Below are 18911 nucleotides of genomic sequence, written 5' to 3'. Positions count from 1 at the left end.
TCAAGGATTTAGGCCTAGTATGGCCTGTTCCGGCCTTAGAAGTCATCGTTGAATCGTTTAAGAGGACGTCCTGGTTTTCTTTTTCCTAATGGCTTGTACTTTAAGGCTTGTTTTGGTAATCTTTCTGTTTTCATTCTTTGAACGTGTTCCATCCATCTATGTTTATATTTTTTAATTTTTTCAATTACTGGTTCTTGGTTTAATTCTTTCATAATATCTTCGTTTCTTTTGTGATCAAATAGGGTATACTTTGCAGTTTTTCCTCATAAACTACATTTCTGCTGTTGTTAATCTTTGTTTGTCTTTTTGTGTTTTATTGTCCAGATTTCGCTTCCATACATTAAGACCGGTAGGGCTAATGTATTGTATACTTTTAGCCTGGTTTGTTTTTGAACTAGGTTTGGTTTAAATATAGAGTTAATTACTCCTGTTATTTTTAAATATTTTGCAATTTTTATGTTTATATCTTTTTCATTTTCATAAGTGATCATACATCCTAGGTAGTTAAATGAATTCACCTGTTCTAAGATCTTGTTATCTAATACTATTTTAGTTCTTGCTGGATCTTGTCCTTTAAAGGCCATAGTTTTTGATTTTTCCATTGATATTATCATACCATAATCTTTGGATATCTCATTTAGATTTAAAATAGCTTTCTGTAAGTTATCTTCAGAATAACAGTATAAACATAACTATAAAAATTAAAAAAAAAAAAGTATTTATTCTACTAGTTTCTTATGTTATATGGTATACTTCCTTAGAAATATATATATATTTTTTTTATTTGAAAACATAGTGGCAGAATTATTCATAAAACAAATTATAATGTTAATGGAACCATTGTTAAAAGAGCAGTTAATATCATACTGAGATGTCACACGTGCTTCATTGTTTACTGTGCTGTGTAACATCTTACATGAATTTAAGTCTTTTATATAGGCCATTCAAAACTGCTTTAGGATAATGCCTTGATTTTTATTGCATTATTGGAATCCCTCCCAAATGTCCTGCATTTTTCTGGCATAACTTATGCCATATGCACAGAAAATTTTATGTACACCCAGCCTCTTGGAAGACAGATGAGGTTTTTGATAACCTAAGCATCACAGACATTTTTTCTCATGAATGTGAAAGCAGCTTTGAAGTTGTTTTATCTGTGGTGTTCTTGTACAATAAAGTGAAGGGTCAAAGCTGTATAACTGAGAGGAGACCTCCACATAGCCTTTAAAGGAATGCGAAGAACCGACCAGGGCTTCTAACCTAATGTCCAATCCTCACCTTCTCGTGGTGCACCCTGTTGGGTATCTACCTGGATACTGAACGAACGAGGATGGGCTAGCAATTTGGGATTTAGCCGACCAAATTGTATTCTTATTGGTTAAACCAAAATACAAAATGATGGTACAACATGACAAAATTTCATGCTGGCTGGGACGTTGCCCAGTTAAACAAGACCCTGGTTGTTTTCGCCAGGGAACCAGGGCGAAGAGCGAAAAGTCAGCTACTAGAACAAATCTGAAAACACACCCCAATTCAACATCACTAGAGTTAAAGATCGGTACTATCAACATAAGAAGCCTGAATGGCAAAGAAATGGAGCTAGCTGAGGAATTAGATAAGTACCAAATCGACATAATAGGGGTGACTGAAACAAAAAAGACAAAAACTGGTGAGATCTTTCTGAGCAATATATACAAAATGTTATATTCAGGCAATGACAATCAAGGAAAAGAGGGAGTAGCCATAGTATTTAACACAAAATATGAGGCTAATCTTCTAGACTGGCAGGCAGTCTCAAGTAGATTGATGTCGGCAAATATGAGAATGTGGAACTGGACAATGAGACTTATTTGTGCCTATGGTCCAACAGAGGGTTCTACTAAGATAGAAGTGGAGGAAATTTTTGATGCTTTAGAAAAAGCAACTGACACAATGAAAAAGGAAAAGTTGGTCCTTGTTGGGGATCTGAATAGCAGAGTAGGAAATGATTGTCAGACACAAAAATATTTTGGGAAAATTTGGAGAAAAGAGCAAAGCTAATAATAATGGCAAATACCTGTTGGATTTCTGTTCAGGACATGGACTGGTTATTACTAACACCATGTTCCAACATAAAAATGTGCACAAATTCATTGACTATGTTATTGTTGATAGTGATGTTTTCTCCCTGGTGCAGGACACTAGGGTGTACAGAGGATTTGAAATTGGAAGTGATCACTATTTAGTCTTGAGCAGGATAAAATTGAATTTCATATTGAAAAGAATAACATGTAAGAAAGTTTTAAAGCGAATAAAAGTTGAGTAGCTCTCAAATGTGAACTGTAGACAAAAATTATTAATATTAATCTTAATATTATTAAGATTAATTAACATACACAAAGATTATTGAAGAAAAAATTAAAGAGTTTGAGAACAGGAACCAAACCTTGGAGATTCAGTGGCAAGCCTTGAAGAAAACCCTGATTGATTCAGCCACAGAGGCATGTGGTGAGGTTCTACAGGATAGAAAAATCAGGACTCCATGGTGGACACAGGAAATTAAAGAGGCAGTGAAGGAAGAGAAGAAATCATATCAAAAGTTCCTGGCAAATAAGTCAGCTTTTGCTCTTAGAGAATACAGAGACAAATGTAAGAAAGCGAAACACTGTGTAAAACTAGCTAAATAAAAGTCATGGGAGGACTTTGGTAAGAATATAGAAAATAAATATCAAGAAGGTGGTAAGATATTCTGGCAGTTGTTGAAGAAGCTTAGAAATGGAGGAAAGAGTGCTGTAAAAGGAGTTAGAGATGATAAAGGTGACATGAAAACAGGAGAAAAAGATATCCTTGAAGTATGGAGTAATTACTTCGAAAAATTGCTAAATGTAACAAGCAGTGATAGCACAGTAGTAAAAAACACTCAACAGGCATACAGTCAGGAATACATATCCATACTTGCAGTAGAAAAAGCCATCAAAGGCTTGAAATGTGGAAAGGCAGCAGGAGTAGATGATATTCGACCAGAAATGCTGAAGTATGGTGGTAGAAAAGTCTTACAGTGGCTGCACTGCATAGTTCAGAAAGCCGGGACAGAGGGACGAATTCCTGATGATTGGAGTAGAGCTCTATTAGTGCCCATATATAAAAAGGGAAATAACATTGAATGTGAGAATTACAGAGGTATTTCCTTAATGAGTGTTCCTGGCAAGATCTATGCAAGTAATTCTTCTCAACCGTTGAGAAGAATTGTGGAAGAAAAGCTTGGTGAAGAACAAGCAGGATTCAGGCCAAATAGAGGCCATCAGGATCAGATCTTCACTTTACGACAAATAGTGAAGAAGGCATGGGAATATAACAAAGATCTGTATTTAAGTTTTGTCGATCTGGAAAAGGCATATGACAAGGTGCCAAGAGAGGAGCTATTCAATACGCCACAGTTATATGGTGTCAGTGGGGCATTATATCAAGCAATACTTAGTCTGTATTTGAGTTTTATGTCGGCAGTTAGAATTGAAGGATGTACAGGAAGATGGTTTAATGTTAAATCTGGTGTGAGACAAGGATGTACATTATCCCCTCTGTTATTCATTATCTATATGGATCACATTATGAAGGAAAATGGTATTAAACATGATATCAGAATTGGAGATGTTAATGTCAGCTTTTTGCTTTATGCGGAAGATGTTAAACTTCTGAATAAATCTGCTAGAAGTTTGCAAGATTCCCTGACTAAATCGAATAACTGTTGTAACAGATATGGTATTAAGGTCAGCATTAAAAAGACAAAGACAATGAAAATAGGTTGAAAGATTGAAATATCAACTGCATTGTGAATGGGGAACTTATAGAACAAGTAAAACATTTCAGCTACTTAGGCACAAATTTTAGTGAAGATGGTAAATTGAATATGGAAATAGACTACAGAATCAACAAAGCTGGTATGGTAGGAAGTCAATTGAATAAATTCATATGGAATAAGAGAGAAATTAGTCGGAACACTAAATTAGCTGTATACAAGACAGTGTTTAAACCAATTTTAACTTATGGATCTGAGAGCTGGGTTAGAAGTAAAACACTTGACCAAAGACTAGAGAATGCAGATATCAGAGTCCTGAGAAAGATTAGGGGCACGAACAGATGCCGTCAATAGCAATATCATATTCAAAACGAGGATATTAGGAAGGAAGTTGACATTTTCGCCATCCAGGAATGCGTTAGCAGAGCTAATCTCAGGTGGTATGATCACTTAAACTGAATGGTCAAGGAAAGATTAGCAAAACAAGTGTTCTCTGCCAGGGTGGCAGGAAAACGACCCAGAGGAAGACCAAGATATAGGTGGATTGATATGGTACAATGTGCCTTAGACAATAGAAATATACTGATAAAATATATTTCTTATAAAAAGACTGATAATGATAATATTGGAGTCTTGACAAGTAATAGACTTATTTGGAGGAAAATTGTAGATAGGAAGTTCATAATGATGTAAATTTTTCATGTAGTACTATCATATCCTGTACACCCCTTGAGGGCACATGTCAAGAATTTGATGATGATGACATCCTAGTTATTCTTTTTCTTTCTTTCAGTCATCTTATTTTTTCCAGTCTTTTTTTTTTTTTTATCCAAGTCTTATCCATGGTAATAAATCGATGCACAAAATCAGTTTTATTCTTGTTAAAACGCTCCAAGCGCTGCTCAGAGATTTTCAAGGAGTGCATTTTTGATCTGCTGTGAGCAAGCATACCACCCATCTTGCACAAAGCTTTTTTCATTTGCAATTCTTCATGCAAAATATATCCCACATGTTCTTTTGAAATGTCTATAGTCATCAGCAATTTCAGGCACTTTGACTCGCCGTCATCCAATACCACATACCCTCAAGGGGATGTACAGGATATGATAGTACTACATGAAAAATTTACATCATTACTACCTTCCTATCTACAATTTTCCTCAAAATCAGTCTTAATCACTTGATCAATGATTTCTGGTGTTGTTACAGTTTTTGGACGTCCTTCACGTGGATCATCTTCAAGGTTGGTACGGCCACGTTTAAACTCGGCAGCCCATGTCTTAATTGTTGAAAACGAAGGAGAAGAGTGCCCATAAACTTTTATGAACTTTGAATTTCTTTTGGCATTAAACCTTCTTTCACAAAAAATTTTATAACTGCATGATAATGAATTTTATCCATTTCAAGGGAATACAGACAACACTTTTGCTTCAGACAACTGTATAAAAGAAATTACTTGATAGAGTTATTTGCAATTTCACATGGATGCTTATGAGAGATGTACCAACTTAGGAAAAAAAAAAAAAAAATCGTGCCGATAGTGTTGCCATCTATGGTCGAGGCCAAGAACTTTTCAGACTACCCTCATATTTTAACAATGATTATTAGTTTGTTTAATGAATCAATCTTTTATTATATGTTTCCAAATAACTGGAATCCGGATGAAGTATGCCAAAAGAGTAAGAAATTAAAATTACCAGAATAAATACTTTTTTTATTTTTAGAATTAGATTTCGTTATGCTGAATAATTATCACTTTTAAGTCTTATTGCAATCTCACTAAACCTGCTTCTCTTCCTCTTTCATTCCCTCTACCTCTGTTTTCTGGAGCAATCTTACTAACAAAGTGTTTCCCAAAAGTTACAACCTTCAACTATTCAAGAAAAATATTAACAATCTCCTTACCTAAATATAATATCTATAGACTGTTCTGGAACCTCTCACGTGCATGGGATAATTATATATATATATATATATATATAATTATCTTTCTAATACATTAGCGAAATTAAAGATCATAGCATTAAAAGTCTTCACTTTTGTCTGCCTCCTTCATTATAAATTTGAACTGATCTTTAATTAAAAATACTTCTATCTCATTCTATGCCAAAATAAACAAGCATCTTCTTGATTTATTCTTCTCTCTCTCGCTCTCTTTTTTCAGTTATATAAGTCATGACATAACATAATAAATACTGACAAATCTCACATTGCATATTACAAACATTATATGGCAACTCCTGTTATCAAATAGATAAGTTTTTTTTGGGGTGCTGAAGGGTCAAAGCTGTATAACTGAGAGGAGACCTCCACATAGCCTTTAAAGGAATGTGAAGAACCGACCAGGGCTTCTGACCTAATGTCCAATCCTCACCTTCTCGTGGTGCACCCTGTTGGGTATCTACTTGGATACTGAACTAACAAGGATCGGCTGGCAATTTGGGATTTACCTGACGAAATTGTATTCTTATTGGTTAAACCAAAATAAAAAATTATGATACAACATGACAAAATTTCATGCCGGCTGGAGCGTCGCCCGGTTAAACAAGGTCCCAATTGTTTTCGCCAGGGAACCAGGGCGAACAGCGAAAAGTCAGCTACTGGAACAAATCTGAAAACAAACCCCAACTCAACATCACCAGAGTTAAAGATCGGTACCATCAATGTAAGAAGCCTGAATGGCAAAGAAATGGAGCTATTGAGGAATTAGATAAGTACCAGGTCGACATAATAGGGGTGACTGAAACAAAAAAGACCAAAAAGAGTGAGATCTTTCTGAGCAATAAATACAAAATGTTATATTCAGGCAATGACAATCAAAGAAAAGAAGGAGTAGCAATAGTATTCAACACAAAATATGAGGCTAATCTTCTTGAATGGCAGTCAGTCTCAAGTAGAGTGATGTGGGCAAATATGAGAATGGGGAACTGGACAATGAGACTTATTTGTGCCTATGGTCCAACAGAAGGTTCTACTAAGGTAGAAGTGGAGGAATTTTTTGATGCTTTAGAAAAAGCAACTGACACAATGAAAAAGGAAAAGTTGGTCCTTGTTGGGGATCTAAATAGCAGAGTAGGAAATGATTGTGAGACATACAAAAATATTTTGGGAAAATTTGGAGAAAAGAGCAAAGCTAATAATAATGGCAAATATCTGTTAGATTTCAGCTCAGGACATGGACTGGTTGTTACTAACACCATGTTCCAACATAAAAATGTGCACAAATTCACATGGAGAGAAGAGGCTAGGAATAAGAAAAGTCTCATTGACTGTGTTATTGTTGATAGTGATGTTTTCTCCCTGGTGCAGGACAACAGAGTGTACAGAGGATTTGAAATTGGAAGTGATCACTATTTAGTCTTGAGCAGGATAAAATTGAATTTCATATTGAAAAGAATAACATGTAAGAAAGTTTTAAAGCGAATAAAAGTTGAGCAACTCTCAGATATGAACTGTAGACTAAAATACACAAAGATTATTGAAGAAAAAATGAAAGAGTTCGAGAACAGCAACCAAACCTTGGAGATGCAGTGGCAAACTCTGAAGAAAACATTGATTGATTCTGCCAGAAAGGCATGTGGTGAGGTTGTCTGCAAGGATAAAAAAATGAGAACTCTCTGGTGGACACTGGAAGTTAAAGAGGCAGTGAAGGAAAAGAAGAAAGCATATCAAAAGTTCCTGTCAAATAAGTCACCTTGTGCTCTTAGAGAATATAGAGACAAATGCAAGAATGCTAAACACTGTGTAAAACTAGCTAAACAAAAGTCATGGGAGGACTTTTGCAAGAATATAGAAAATAAATATCAAGATGGTGGTAAGATATTCTGGAGGTTGTTGAAGAAGCTTAAAAATGGAGGAAAGAGTGCTGTAAAAGGAGTTAGAGATGATAAAGGTGACATGAAAACAGGAGAAAAAGATATCCTTGAAGTATGGAGTAATTACTTTGAAAAACTGCTAAATGAAACAAGCAGTGATGACAGCACAGTGGTAAAAAACACTGACCAGGCATGCAGGCAGGAATACATATCCATACTTGAAGTAGAAAAAGCCATCAAAGGCTTGAAATGTGGAAAGGCAGCAGGAGTAGATGATATTCGACCAGAAATGCTGAAGTATGGTGGTATGAGAGTCTTACGGTGGCTGCACTGCATAGTCCAGAAAGCCTGGACATAGGGACGAATTCCCCATGAGTGGAGTAGAGCTCTCATAGTACCCATATATAAAAAGGGAAATAAAACTAAATGTGAGAATTACAGAGGTATTTCCCTACTGAGTGTTCCTGGCAAGATCTATGCAAGTATACTTGAGAAACGGTTGAGAAGAATTGTGGAAGAAAAGCTTGGTGAAGAACAAGCTGGATTCAGGCCAAACAGAGGCTGTCAGGATCAGATTTTCACTTTACGACAAATAGTCGAGAAAGCATGGGAATATAACAAAATTCTGTATTTAAGTTTTGTTGATTTGGAAAAGGCATATGACAAGGTGCCAAGAGAGAAGCTATTCAGTACGCTGCAGTTATATGGTGTCAATGGAGCATTATATCGAACTATACTTAGTCTTTATTTGAGTTGTAAGTCAGCAGTTAGAATTGAAGGAAGTACAGAAAGATGGTTTAATGTTAAATCTGGTGTGAGACAAGGATATCAAGGATTATCTATGATATCAAAATTGGAGATGTTAATGTCAGCTCTTTGCTTTATGCAGATGATGTTATACTTCTAAATAAATCTGCTAAAAATCTGGAAGATTCTCTGACTAAATTAAATAACTGTTGTAAAATATATGGTATGAAGGTCAGCAATAAAAAGACAAAGACAATGAAAATAGGCAGAATCATTGAAAATGTCAACTGTGTTATGAATGGAGAACCTGTGGAACAAGTAAAACATTTCAGCTACTTAGGCACGATTTTTACTGAAGATGGTAAATTAAATATAGAAATAGACAACAGAATCAGCAAAGCTGGTATGGTGGGAAGTCAATTGAATAAATTCAAATGGAATAAGAGAGAAATTAGTCGAAACACTAAATTAGCTGTATACAAGACAGTGTTCAAACCACTTATGGATCTGAGAGCAGGGTCAGAAGTAAAACACTTGACAAAAAAGACTAGAGACCACAGATACGAGAGTCCTGAGAAAGATCATAGGCGTGAACAGATGGCATCAATGGCAATATCATATTAAAAACGAGGATATTAGGAAAGAACTTGACATTGTCAGCATCCAGGAATGCGTTAGCAGAGCTAATCTCAGGTGGTATGGTCACTTAAACAGAATGGGCGAGGAAAGATTACCAAAACAAGTGTTCTCTGCCAGGTTGGCAGCAAAACGACCCAGAGGAAGGCCAAGATATAGGTGGATTGATACGGTACAAAGTGCCTTAGACGATAGAAATATAAGATCTGATAATGTTGGAGTCTTGACAAGTAACAGACTGATTTGGAGGAAAATTGTAGATAGGAAGTTAGTAATGATGTAGTTCTTTTTCATGTAGTACTATTATATCCTGTACACCCCTTGAGGGTACATGGCAGGAATTTGATGATGATGATGATGCAGGCCTTCTAAACTATACAGTGTAGCCACTGTAAAACTTTTATACCTCCATACTTCAGCATTTCTGGTCAAATATCATCTACTCCTGCTGCTTTTCCACATTTCAAATTTTTCTTGACTATTTCTACTTCAGGTATGAATATGTATTCCTGACTGCATGCCTGGTCAGTGTTTTTTACCACTGTGCTGTCATCACTGCTTGTTTCATTTAGCAATTTTTCAAAGTATTTACTCCATACTTCAAGGATATCTTTTTTTCTCCTGTTTTCATGTCACCTTTATCATCTCTAATTCCTTTTATAGCACTCTTTCCTCCATTTCTGAGTTTCTTCAACAACCTCCAGAATTTATTGATATTTATTTTCTATGTTCTTGCCAAAATCTTTACAGACAATATTACCACATGCTTTTCTGGCTGAATCAATCAGTGTTTTGTTCAGGGCTTGCCACTGAATCTCCAAAGTTTGATTCCTGCTCTCAAACTCTTTCATTTTTTCTTTAATAAGCTTTGTGTATTTTAGTCTACAGTTCACATCTGAGGGTTGCTTAACTTTTATTCGCTTTAAAACTTTCTTACATGTTATTCTTTTCAAAATGAAATTCAATTTTATTCTGCTCAAGTCTAAGTGATCACTTCCAATTTCAAATCCTCTGTACACTCTGGTATCCTGCACCAGGGAGAAAACATCACTATCAACAATAACATAGTTAATGAGACTTGTCTTATTCCTTGACTCTTTTCTCCATGTGAATTTGTGCACATTTTTATGTTGGAACATGGTGTTAGTAACAACCAGTCCATGTACTGAGCAGAAACCCAACAAGTATTTGCCATTATTATTAGCTTTGCTCTTTTCTCCAAATTTTACCAAAATATTTTTCTATGTCTGACAATTACTTCCTACTCTGCTATTTAGATCCCCAACAAGGACCAGCTTTTCCTTTACTAGGGCAGTAGATGAAAACATGCATACAAATCACCTTGATGGATACTAAATAGGTAATTATAGGTAACTTAAATTATCCGAGCACTGATTGGGTAGCAGAGAAAACCCAATAACAATGAAGGAGAATATATTGAGCTGTTGTGAGAACTTGAGGCCAAAAAGTGTAAAATTTGAACACAGTGGCAGAAGGAATCTTGGTTAAGGATGACTATTTTGATACCAGTCGATGACAGTGAAAGTGATAACAGAAAGAATGTATGATAATCTTGTTGCATAAGTGTGAAAAGATTGATGGGACTAAATATTGCCTATCAGCATCTCTAGAGTGATTGTGAAGATTTTCATGGAGATTGTAAGAACTCAGAGAAATAGATTGACAAACAAGTTATACTTTCAAAGGAACAGCATGGGTTTATTAAAGGGATGTCATGTCTGAGCAATTTGCTTTGCTCTTATTTTATAATGTTACAGTGTCAATTGGATAAAGGAATGGATACACTACAATACCATTATACTTTCCTAAGGCATTTAATTGGTTAACACATGAAAAGTTGTTGCATAAACTGGAGAATATGGGATGGGAATATATGCTATTGGTGACCAGTGATGTCTCCCAGGGATTAGTCTTTGCACCACTGTTGTTTAATTCTACATCAACAATATTGGAAAGTACCTGACAGGAGACGTTCAGTTATTCATTGATGATGCAAAGATGGGCAAGGTAAGCAGAAATGCTACTGTTGATTCAATGTTAGCAAGTGTAGAGTTATGCATGATGAAATATCCAATGACATATTAGGTTGGTGGGATCATGCTTGGAGAAACTGATGAGGCTAGAGAGTTCTTTTTTTTTTTTTTTTTTTTTTTTTTATTCCTTAACTAGTAAATGCTGTAATAAATATGGTATGAAAATCAGGTAAAATATGGTCTGGCAATACCAAGATAAAGATTATGAAAACAGGAAAGAAAGAACATAGAAAACTTCAACTGCATTCTGAATGGAGAACTCACAGAACGAGTAAAACATCAGAAATCTGATGAAGCTGCAAGAATTTATTGTCTGCCTGGGATAAGATGCCTGTGGTGTGAAGTGCAGCAGTTCACAGAGTTAATGCATCAGACTATTGAGATTGATATGAAGGTGCATAATGGTCAAAGTCATCATTATATGGATCTTTGCTAATAAACTGTCCAGTGATTTTAATTAAAATACAATTTTGTGTTGTTTTTTTTTGGAATTTTGCATCCTAGGCAATTTATCTTAGTTAATCTGCTGCTGAGGCTATATACATACAACAAATAACACATTCTGAAAATTAATAACAATTATAATCCTCCAAGTATGTTTTTTTCTGCCACCATACGAGAAAATATTTTTAAAAGTGGCCATATCTCTATTGTATAATCCAAAGAAGGAAATGGGAAACAGATCTTTCTGTTTGCTGAGACTGGGAAAAAAATATAGACGAGGAGGCATATCAAAATGCAAATTTGCAAGTTGTTTTATATTGTTATAATACAAGCTTACCTTCGCAGATTAATAGAATCCTGTTCTGTGAAAAATGTAATAGCTTGACCTGGTCTACCTGCTCTGCCAGTGCGACCTATGAAAAAATAATAAACCTTAAATACTTAAGAGAATATGATACTTTCATTGATAAACACCATTAGGTTCCTGTTTTCAAATATATGTCATTATGATATACTTTACTATGAAGAAAAAAACCTTCCCTCCACCCTTCTGCCACATTTCAGTGGTTTATATTAATTCCACTAAGAGGTTTAAGTTCTGAAGTTAATACACTGAGATTCAGAATCTATGATAACCTGGCTCACCAATTCCTAATCCTCTTATGCAAATTCTGGTCTCTAGCTTCCAAAGTGATGCAGATACACTGGGAGAGGGTACAAGGAAAGTATTAAAGATGATATTGTGACTATGGAATGCATATTATGCGAACAAATCGAGATCTTGTAGACTGCAGACATGAGCAAACAGGGTAAAGAAGGGTAATATGATAGAGAAAAAACAAACTTTTGGAAGCTCACGAAGGATACCTATACATGGAATTTTTCATTTCATGGAGGGTGGAGAAAGGAGAGAAAAGCATCATGGAAGTTGAAAATAAATGCAGCCAATAAAGGGAGTCAGAGCTAGATTTTTTACTCAGTGTGCAATTGAAATAGCTTGCCTTTGGAGATGGTGAGTGCAGGTAGTGTGATTGAATTCAAGAAAATATATGACAGCCAGTGATATGTGACCTCCATGACTCCCTAGAGGTCTTTGGTAGTAGTAGTAGTAATAATAATAATAATTACTGATCAATTATTGAGCATTCTCTTGACAAGCACTGCATTTATATTAAATGTCAATAATGAACAATATTTAATACCGGCATGTTCAACAGTGCTAAATGCATATTGATTATTTACTCTATATAATAGCTGTCATTAAATTTAAAATTAATTAACAAAAGTAAGAACATATTTATTTTATTTCAGTTGAATTTATTCATATTTATGCAAAACTCACCTATCCTATGGATGTAAGAAATCACACTGGGTGGAAAATCATAATTTATGACCAAATTGATACCCTTAAAGTCCATACCTCGCCCCATCAAGTCTGTACAGATTAGTATCCATGTTTTACCAAGTCTAAAGTTTTTGACAACAGCATCACGCTCTTTTTGAGTACAATCTGCATGAATTACATCAATATTTAATTTTTCACGAACAAGTTCAGTATACAGTTCTTTAGCTCTTTCTTTACTTTGTACAAACACTAAGACTGGAGGATAAACTCCCTAAAAATCAAAAATTGTCAGATACAAATATATAGTTGAAACAAGTATTAAAAAAAAAAATGTAATAAAAACTATGCTACTCTATCAGAAATGAATTATCAAAAACATATCATGCTCTTCTTAAAATAATCAACATTTTACTTTGTCATAAATTTATTCATAAAAATAGCAACACACCGTACACATATCAAGGCTGCAGGATAAATTCCCTGAAATCAAAAATAACGTTAAACCAGAAATGCAAGTAAAATAAAAAAAAGAGCTAAGACACTATCAGAAATAAATGCAAAACATGAGTAAAAAGCAGACACCAAACAGGTTTGAAACTTAAATTTCAAACCTATTTAGTATCCACTTTTCAATACCTCATCATCATATAAGCATCCCTTGCATATCCAGAAAGCAGGATGACTTTCAGCTACTTCATGAATGTCTGTTGAGTGTTGCCATTATAATCTGCAATGTTTTCAGTAAAACTACTTCAGAGAATGCTTTAATACTGCAACTAGTATTCAGAGATGAGAAGGACATGGACTTTCAAGCAGTTTTCTAAGCTGAAGAATAGAAAAATGTGAGCTGAGAATGTATTCTCTGGATGGAAAAGAATACACCAGAGCTTCATTCCTGCAAGCCAAACTGTCAACCAATGGTACCTAGGTATCCTTAGGTACGGAAAGGAAAGTGCACACAAAAAAAGTTGTGCATGCAGAACTAGTTGCTTCATCATAATGCCCTAGGACTCAGTGCATTGTATGTACAGCAGTGTTAGAAGTACAAGGCTGTGGTCCCATATTATCTGTACTCCACAAAACTGGCTCCCTATGTCTTGCATAAAATGATGACATGGGAAGTCGGCAACTTCATTTTGTTCCTAAAAAGGAATTCAGTTCAAAGGACAGAGATGTAGACTGATTCCGACAGCTAAACATAATCTCAAAGAAAGACTATCAGCAGTGACAAAAACACTAGACTCTATGCATACATTTAAAAAAGAAACTACTTTGAAGGGAACAATGCTTTGTAACTGAGTTTGTATTCTGTTTACCTGCCAGTTCAGGAACAGGAATTTGAAATACATCAAATTATACTTTTTTTTTCTTTTTATCCTAATAAATTTCCAAAACTTAGCTGTTAGCTTATTAAATAGTATTATAAGTATCCATGTTTTACCAAGTCTAAAGTTTTTGACAACAGCATCATGCCTCTTCTTGAGTATGATTTACATGAATTACATCAATATTTAATTTTTCGCAAGTTCAGTATACAGTTCTTTAGCTTTTTCTTTACTTTGTACAAACACTAAGACATGGAGGATAAACTCCCTAAAAATCAAAAATTGTCAGATATAAATATAGTTGAAACAACTTTTTTTTTTTTTTATCCTAATAAATTTCCAAAGCTTAACAGTTAGCATATTTAAGTAGTATTATAAATATTTATATTCCGCTATAGTGAAATTTCAACCCAAAGATGGTAAAACAAAGACTTTATGAATAGGTCTTACTGTTCTCTGAAATCTATCTCTACATCATTCAAACTGAGACACTTATTGTAAAGCAGTTTATAATTCTGTTATTTCTATTTTTGGGTGTTTGAAACATTAAAATTCATGCAAACTATGTTTTTAAAATATTCATTTTTGTAAGTAAACTGATATCTAAGAACTGATTTATATTAATGACAAAAATGATATGCTGACAACCAACCTGAGTAATTAAATTCTTGATTGCCACCAATTTTCCTGCTTCAGAACCACAGAACTGAAGTTGCTGCTGAACTAAATCTACAGTAGAATTCCTAAAATATACATACATGATTAAAAATTATAATTAGGGGATCAGGAATAACAAACATACCATTTTTATCAAACTTTCTAAAAGGAATATGGATCATTATGTTGTCTGTCCTCTTTTTATTAACAACAATTTTGATTCTGTGAACTAATTTGCATAAAACTTCATATTATATATCAAATTTCTGAAATTTGTGAAACATTACATTGAAAAGACTTGGTGGTATCCATTAAAAGATTTACATATTTCTGTTCTTTATAGGCTTTGAGCTGGAATTCAGATGTGAATTTTGGTATATGTACAAAAAGACTGAATTATCACGAAGTATAATTTTCCAAATTATACTTGGGATATTGAAAGGGGGATGGTAAATCCTGTTCTATTTTATAGCAGGGTTCGAAACTCGGATCGAAATCCATAGAGTTCATGCTGAAAAAACTATCGGCAGGCCCAAGTGTAAATGATCACTTGGGTAGTACAACACCAGGGCAACTCCATGCAAATAGAGGATAGTAGAGGTATGTAAGTTCATGTTCACTTAAAAACCTTGATATTCCAGGTCTACCTACTCACTGATGAGACCTCAAAAAAGGTTGAAACCGGTCTGGGTAGTGACCTCTTCTCATAATGTAAAACAATATATATACATCTCTTAGGAGCTGGGTTTTACATTATGAGAGAATATTAAAGTTAGTGACAGAGCTTGCTCCACCTTTGCATGGAGTTGCCCTGGTGTTGTACTACCCAAGTGATCATTTACACTTGGGCCTGCCGATAGTTTTTGGCATGAAACTCTATGGATTTCGATCCGAGTTTTGGACCAGGCTATAAAATAGAACGAGATTTACCATCCCCCTTTCAATTAACAAATTCGCCAGTAAAATAGCCTTTCGGCTTATTATCTTAGTAATTAACTATACTTGGAATAATTATATAATTGCTTGCTTTACCTGATATACATGTGTGTATGTCAGATAACTGGTTGGAAAGTTTCTCTATTGTTCAACCTACAGGCTGTGAGTTCAAATTCCACTGTAATTATGGATGTTTTGCGAACATTGTTAGGCAAATTTCAATATTTAGTATGAGACCAAAACCCAGCTGGCTTGAAAAATGGTTCATATTTGGTTTCTAGAATAGGGTTTCTCAGATTAGATTGTAATCATTAGCCCATTCATGGTACTAATGTACTATAGGTTTATAATCTTTTTGTGGGTGGGATTTGCAGATTATACTTCATACATATTGAATAAACATTCATTTAGATAAACTGAATGTAAAATACACAGGAAAGGTACATAATATGAGTAAGCAATATCATAAAATTCTTTAACCATCTTATATATCATAAAATGTTTTAATCATCTTTCATCTTGAAACTCATTTTTAAAATAAAGGTAGAACAAGACTGGTTTGAATATATAATTAAGAACTAAACATTTCTGAATTACAACTGAATGATGTTTTAAATGAAAACATCCCATCTTCTTTTTGTGCTAAGTTTAATGGCCTGTCATAATCAAGTAACTTTGCACCTTTGAAACCTGATTACTGCTTGTGGCAGTTAATCCTATCTGCACATCTGCAAGTTGCATGTGCTCATCTGGCCATTTTGATAAAGGTTATTTTCATCCTAGACAAGATTCAAACCAAGGTCTATCCGACCAAAGGATATTGTTGATACCAAATGAGGTAAAGAGGCTTAAATGAAAACCAAAAATGTAATCATCCAAATCTTGGATCTCCAGGAATGTAAGATGTACAATGGTACTGTACTTAAGGTTAGTTTTTCTCAAGTATTTATCATACCGTTTCAGACAAAAGTAAAATACTTAAGAATTCAAATGTGTAAATTGGTTCAAAAGGATATTCTTTAATGTCATTTGTTTAGCTCATTACTAGTGCTATTGTTTTATTGCTACTGACATTAACAAATAAAACAGCAGCAGAAATGGATGAACCAGATGGCATTCCATTATGATCAACTTATACTCAGCACACAAATACCAACTGAAATAAGTAAATGGAAGAAACTTTTAAGGATTATGCAATATTTTCAATGTTCAGAGAGTCTACACATCACATTAATGCATAAATGGATAAAATTGTAACTGTTTATTAATAATGACACTTGCATCTGAGACTGCAGTTCAAGTTATACTCCTGGTATGCAACTCATCTTCTCTTGACAATATGATATTCTGCAAAAATGAACTAGAGATGGACATTTGCTGATAATAACTTCCAGTCTCTTTTAATACTTTACTTATAATGTGATGACCAGTAATGAAAAAAGACACTAAAGAAAATGATCCCATATAGACTATAAAGAATAAGCCCAATTCACATCTGAATAGCATTTTAACAATTTTTAGGTGGAAGATGTATTTTATGGTCAAGTGTGAGACCTTGACATTTTATGGTCACAAGTGTCACACTACTTATTGGCTGCCTGAAATGATTTGAAAATGTTTCATATATATATATATATCTACTCTATATATATAAAAAGATAAGCTGAAATTTGAAACGTTTTTATGTCATGTTTTTTGTCTTACCAGCACGGAACTAAGTGTGGTTAGGTGCCGAGTCCCCTTAGTATGTATATATATATATATATATATATATATATATATATATATATATTACTACCAGGAGCACTTTGACTTCAAGGGGAGTATTTGTTTTCAAAAAAAATTAAAAATAAATAAAAGATCTGTAATTTAAAACAAAGTATTTATTTAATTTACTTTTAGTTCTATTAGAGTAATCGAGGGCTATGGGTCATTCTATTTCTATCTCTATGTCTTCTCTTTAAAAATCTCTCCTATCACTTAAGACAAGCTTGAAGGCCTCAAGATGGCAGCCCCATCACCAAGCTAGACTGCAGATGGCCAGTAACCCTCTCAGTAAAAATTTTAACCCACTAAAAAGTCTCATGAAGATAGTAAATGGACAGACTTTTTTGGTAATGAACTGGCTTGGAATAAGGATTCAAGAAGAAAATTACCGAAAAAAAAAAAAAAAAAGAAGAAGAAATACACCTATTGGATATATAGCCACCTGGAATGTGAGAAGTATCCACCACAAAATCATAGAACTGGACCAAGCATTAGAAGAAAGAAATGTAAAAATAGCAGTAATTACAGAATTTAAAAAAAAGCAGAGAAGAACAGACAAAACTGAAATTATATCTATATATACAGTGGGGTAAAAGCAGAAGAGGGAGCTAAATCTGGTGTAATGATCTTTCTACATAAATCTCTTAGAAACAATATAATCCATTACAACTTTTGGAGCAATAGAATAATAGAAATGAGAATTAAAATAGACAGAGGCTATATGACAGTAATTGGAACTTATGCACCTGAAGAAGGAAAAGAGGAGGACTCAGAAAACTTCTACACCCAACTGCAGAACATATTAAATAAGACCAATCTTAAGGATCACATTTTGGTAATAGGAGATCTCAATGCAAGAATTGGCAATAAACCATATAAACCAAACATAGGACCTATCGGAGAACTTAACTGTAATAGAAATGGAAATAGATTTTACTATAAGCAATAACCTTAAAATAATGAACACCTTCAAACATAAAGACATCCACAGATACACCTGGGAAGCAAGAGACACAAGAAGCAATATTGATTACATAATCAGCAATATCAAAATGTCAGAAATGATAATAGATACAAGAGTATACAGAGGATCTGAAATAGAATCAGATCATTACCTTTTAATTAGAAAAATAAAATGGGAACCAAGATGGAAAACAACAAAAAAGCATAAGGAAAATAGAAATTTTGAATCTTTCAAAGTTAGACTTTTGGACGACAGTAGTATTAAAAACCAATTAAAGAATATAACAAGTATAAAACAAAATCAGAACATAGAAGAAGAATGGTCAAACCTAAAAACCATAATGACAAAAGCTGCAAAAGAAAGTTTAGGAACAAAGAAAAAGAGGCCTTAGGGACTGGGATGATGAAATTAAATGCACTATTGAAGAAAAGAAAAAAAAAAAGCAT

The 18911-nt window shown here is 34.1% G+C and overlaps 1 protein-coding gene across 2 annotated transcripts in view; it reads right to left on the bottom strand.

Annotated features, from left to right (window-relative positions):
* The window catches only part of ais (DExD-box helicase 52), a 115894-nt gene that overhangs the window by 21923 nt on the left and 75060 nt on the right, over positions 1 to 18911 (bottom strand). For both annotated transcript variants that reach the window (XM_090400148.1, XM_090400149.1), the window contains exons 9-11: positions 14794 to 14884; positions 12814 to 13087; positions 11809 to 11884 (exon numbers count right to left, since the gene is read on the bottom strand). In XM_090400148.1, coding sequence (XP_090256274.1) covers positions 11809 to 11884; positions 12814 to 13087; positions 14794 to 14884 — 441 coding nt within the window. The remainder of the gene's footprint in view (positions 1 to 11808; positions 11885 to 12813; positions 13088 to 14793; positions 14885 to 18911) is intronic.

Source organism: Typopeltis vanoorti, chromosome 11 (assembly GCF_054136105.1).
Source record: "Typopeltis vanoorti isolate ZY-2024b chromosome 11, IOZ_Tvanoo_1.0, whole genome shotgun sequence".
NCBI lineage: Eukaryota > Metazoa > Arthropoda > Arachnida > Uropygi > Thelyphonidae > Typopeltis > Typopeltis vanoorti.
Note: the sequence above shows the minus strand (reverse complement) of the source record. Positions and strands in the feature narration are given on the sequence as shown.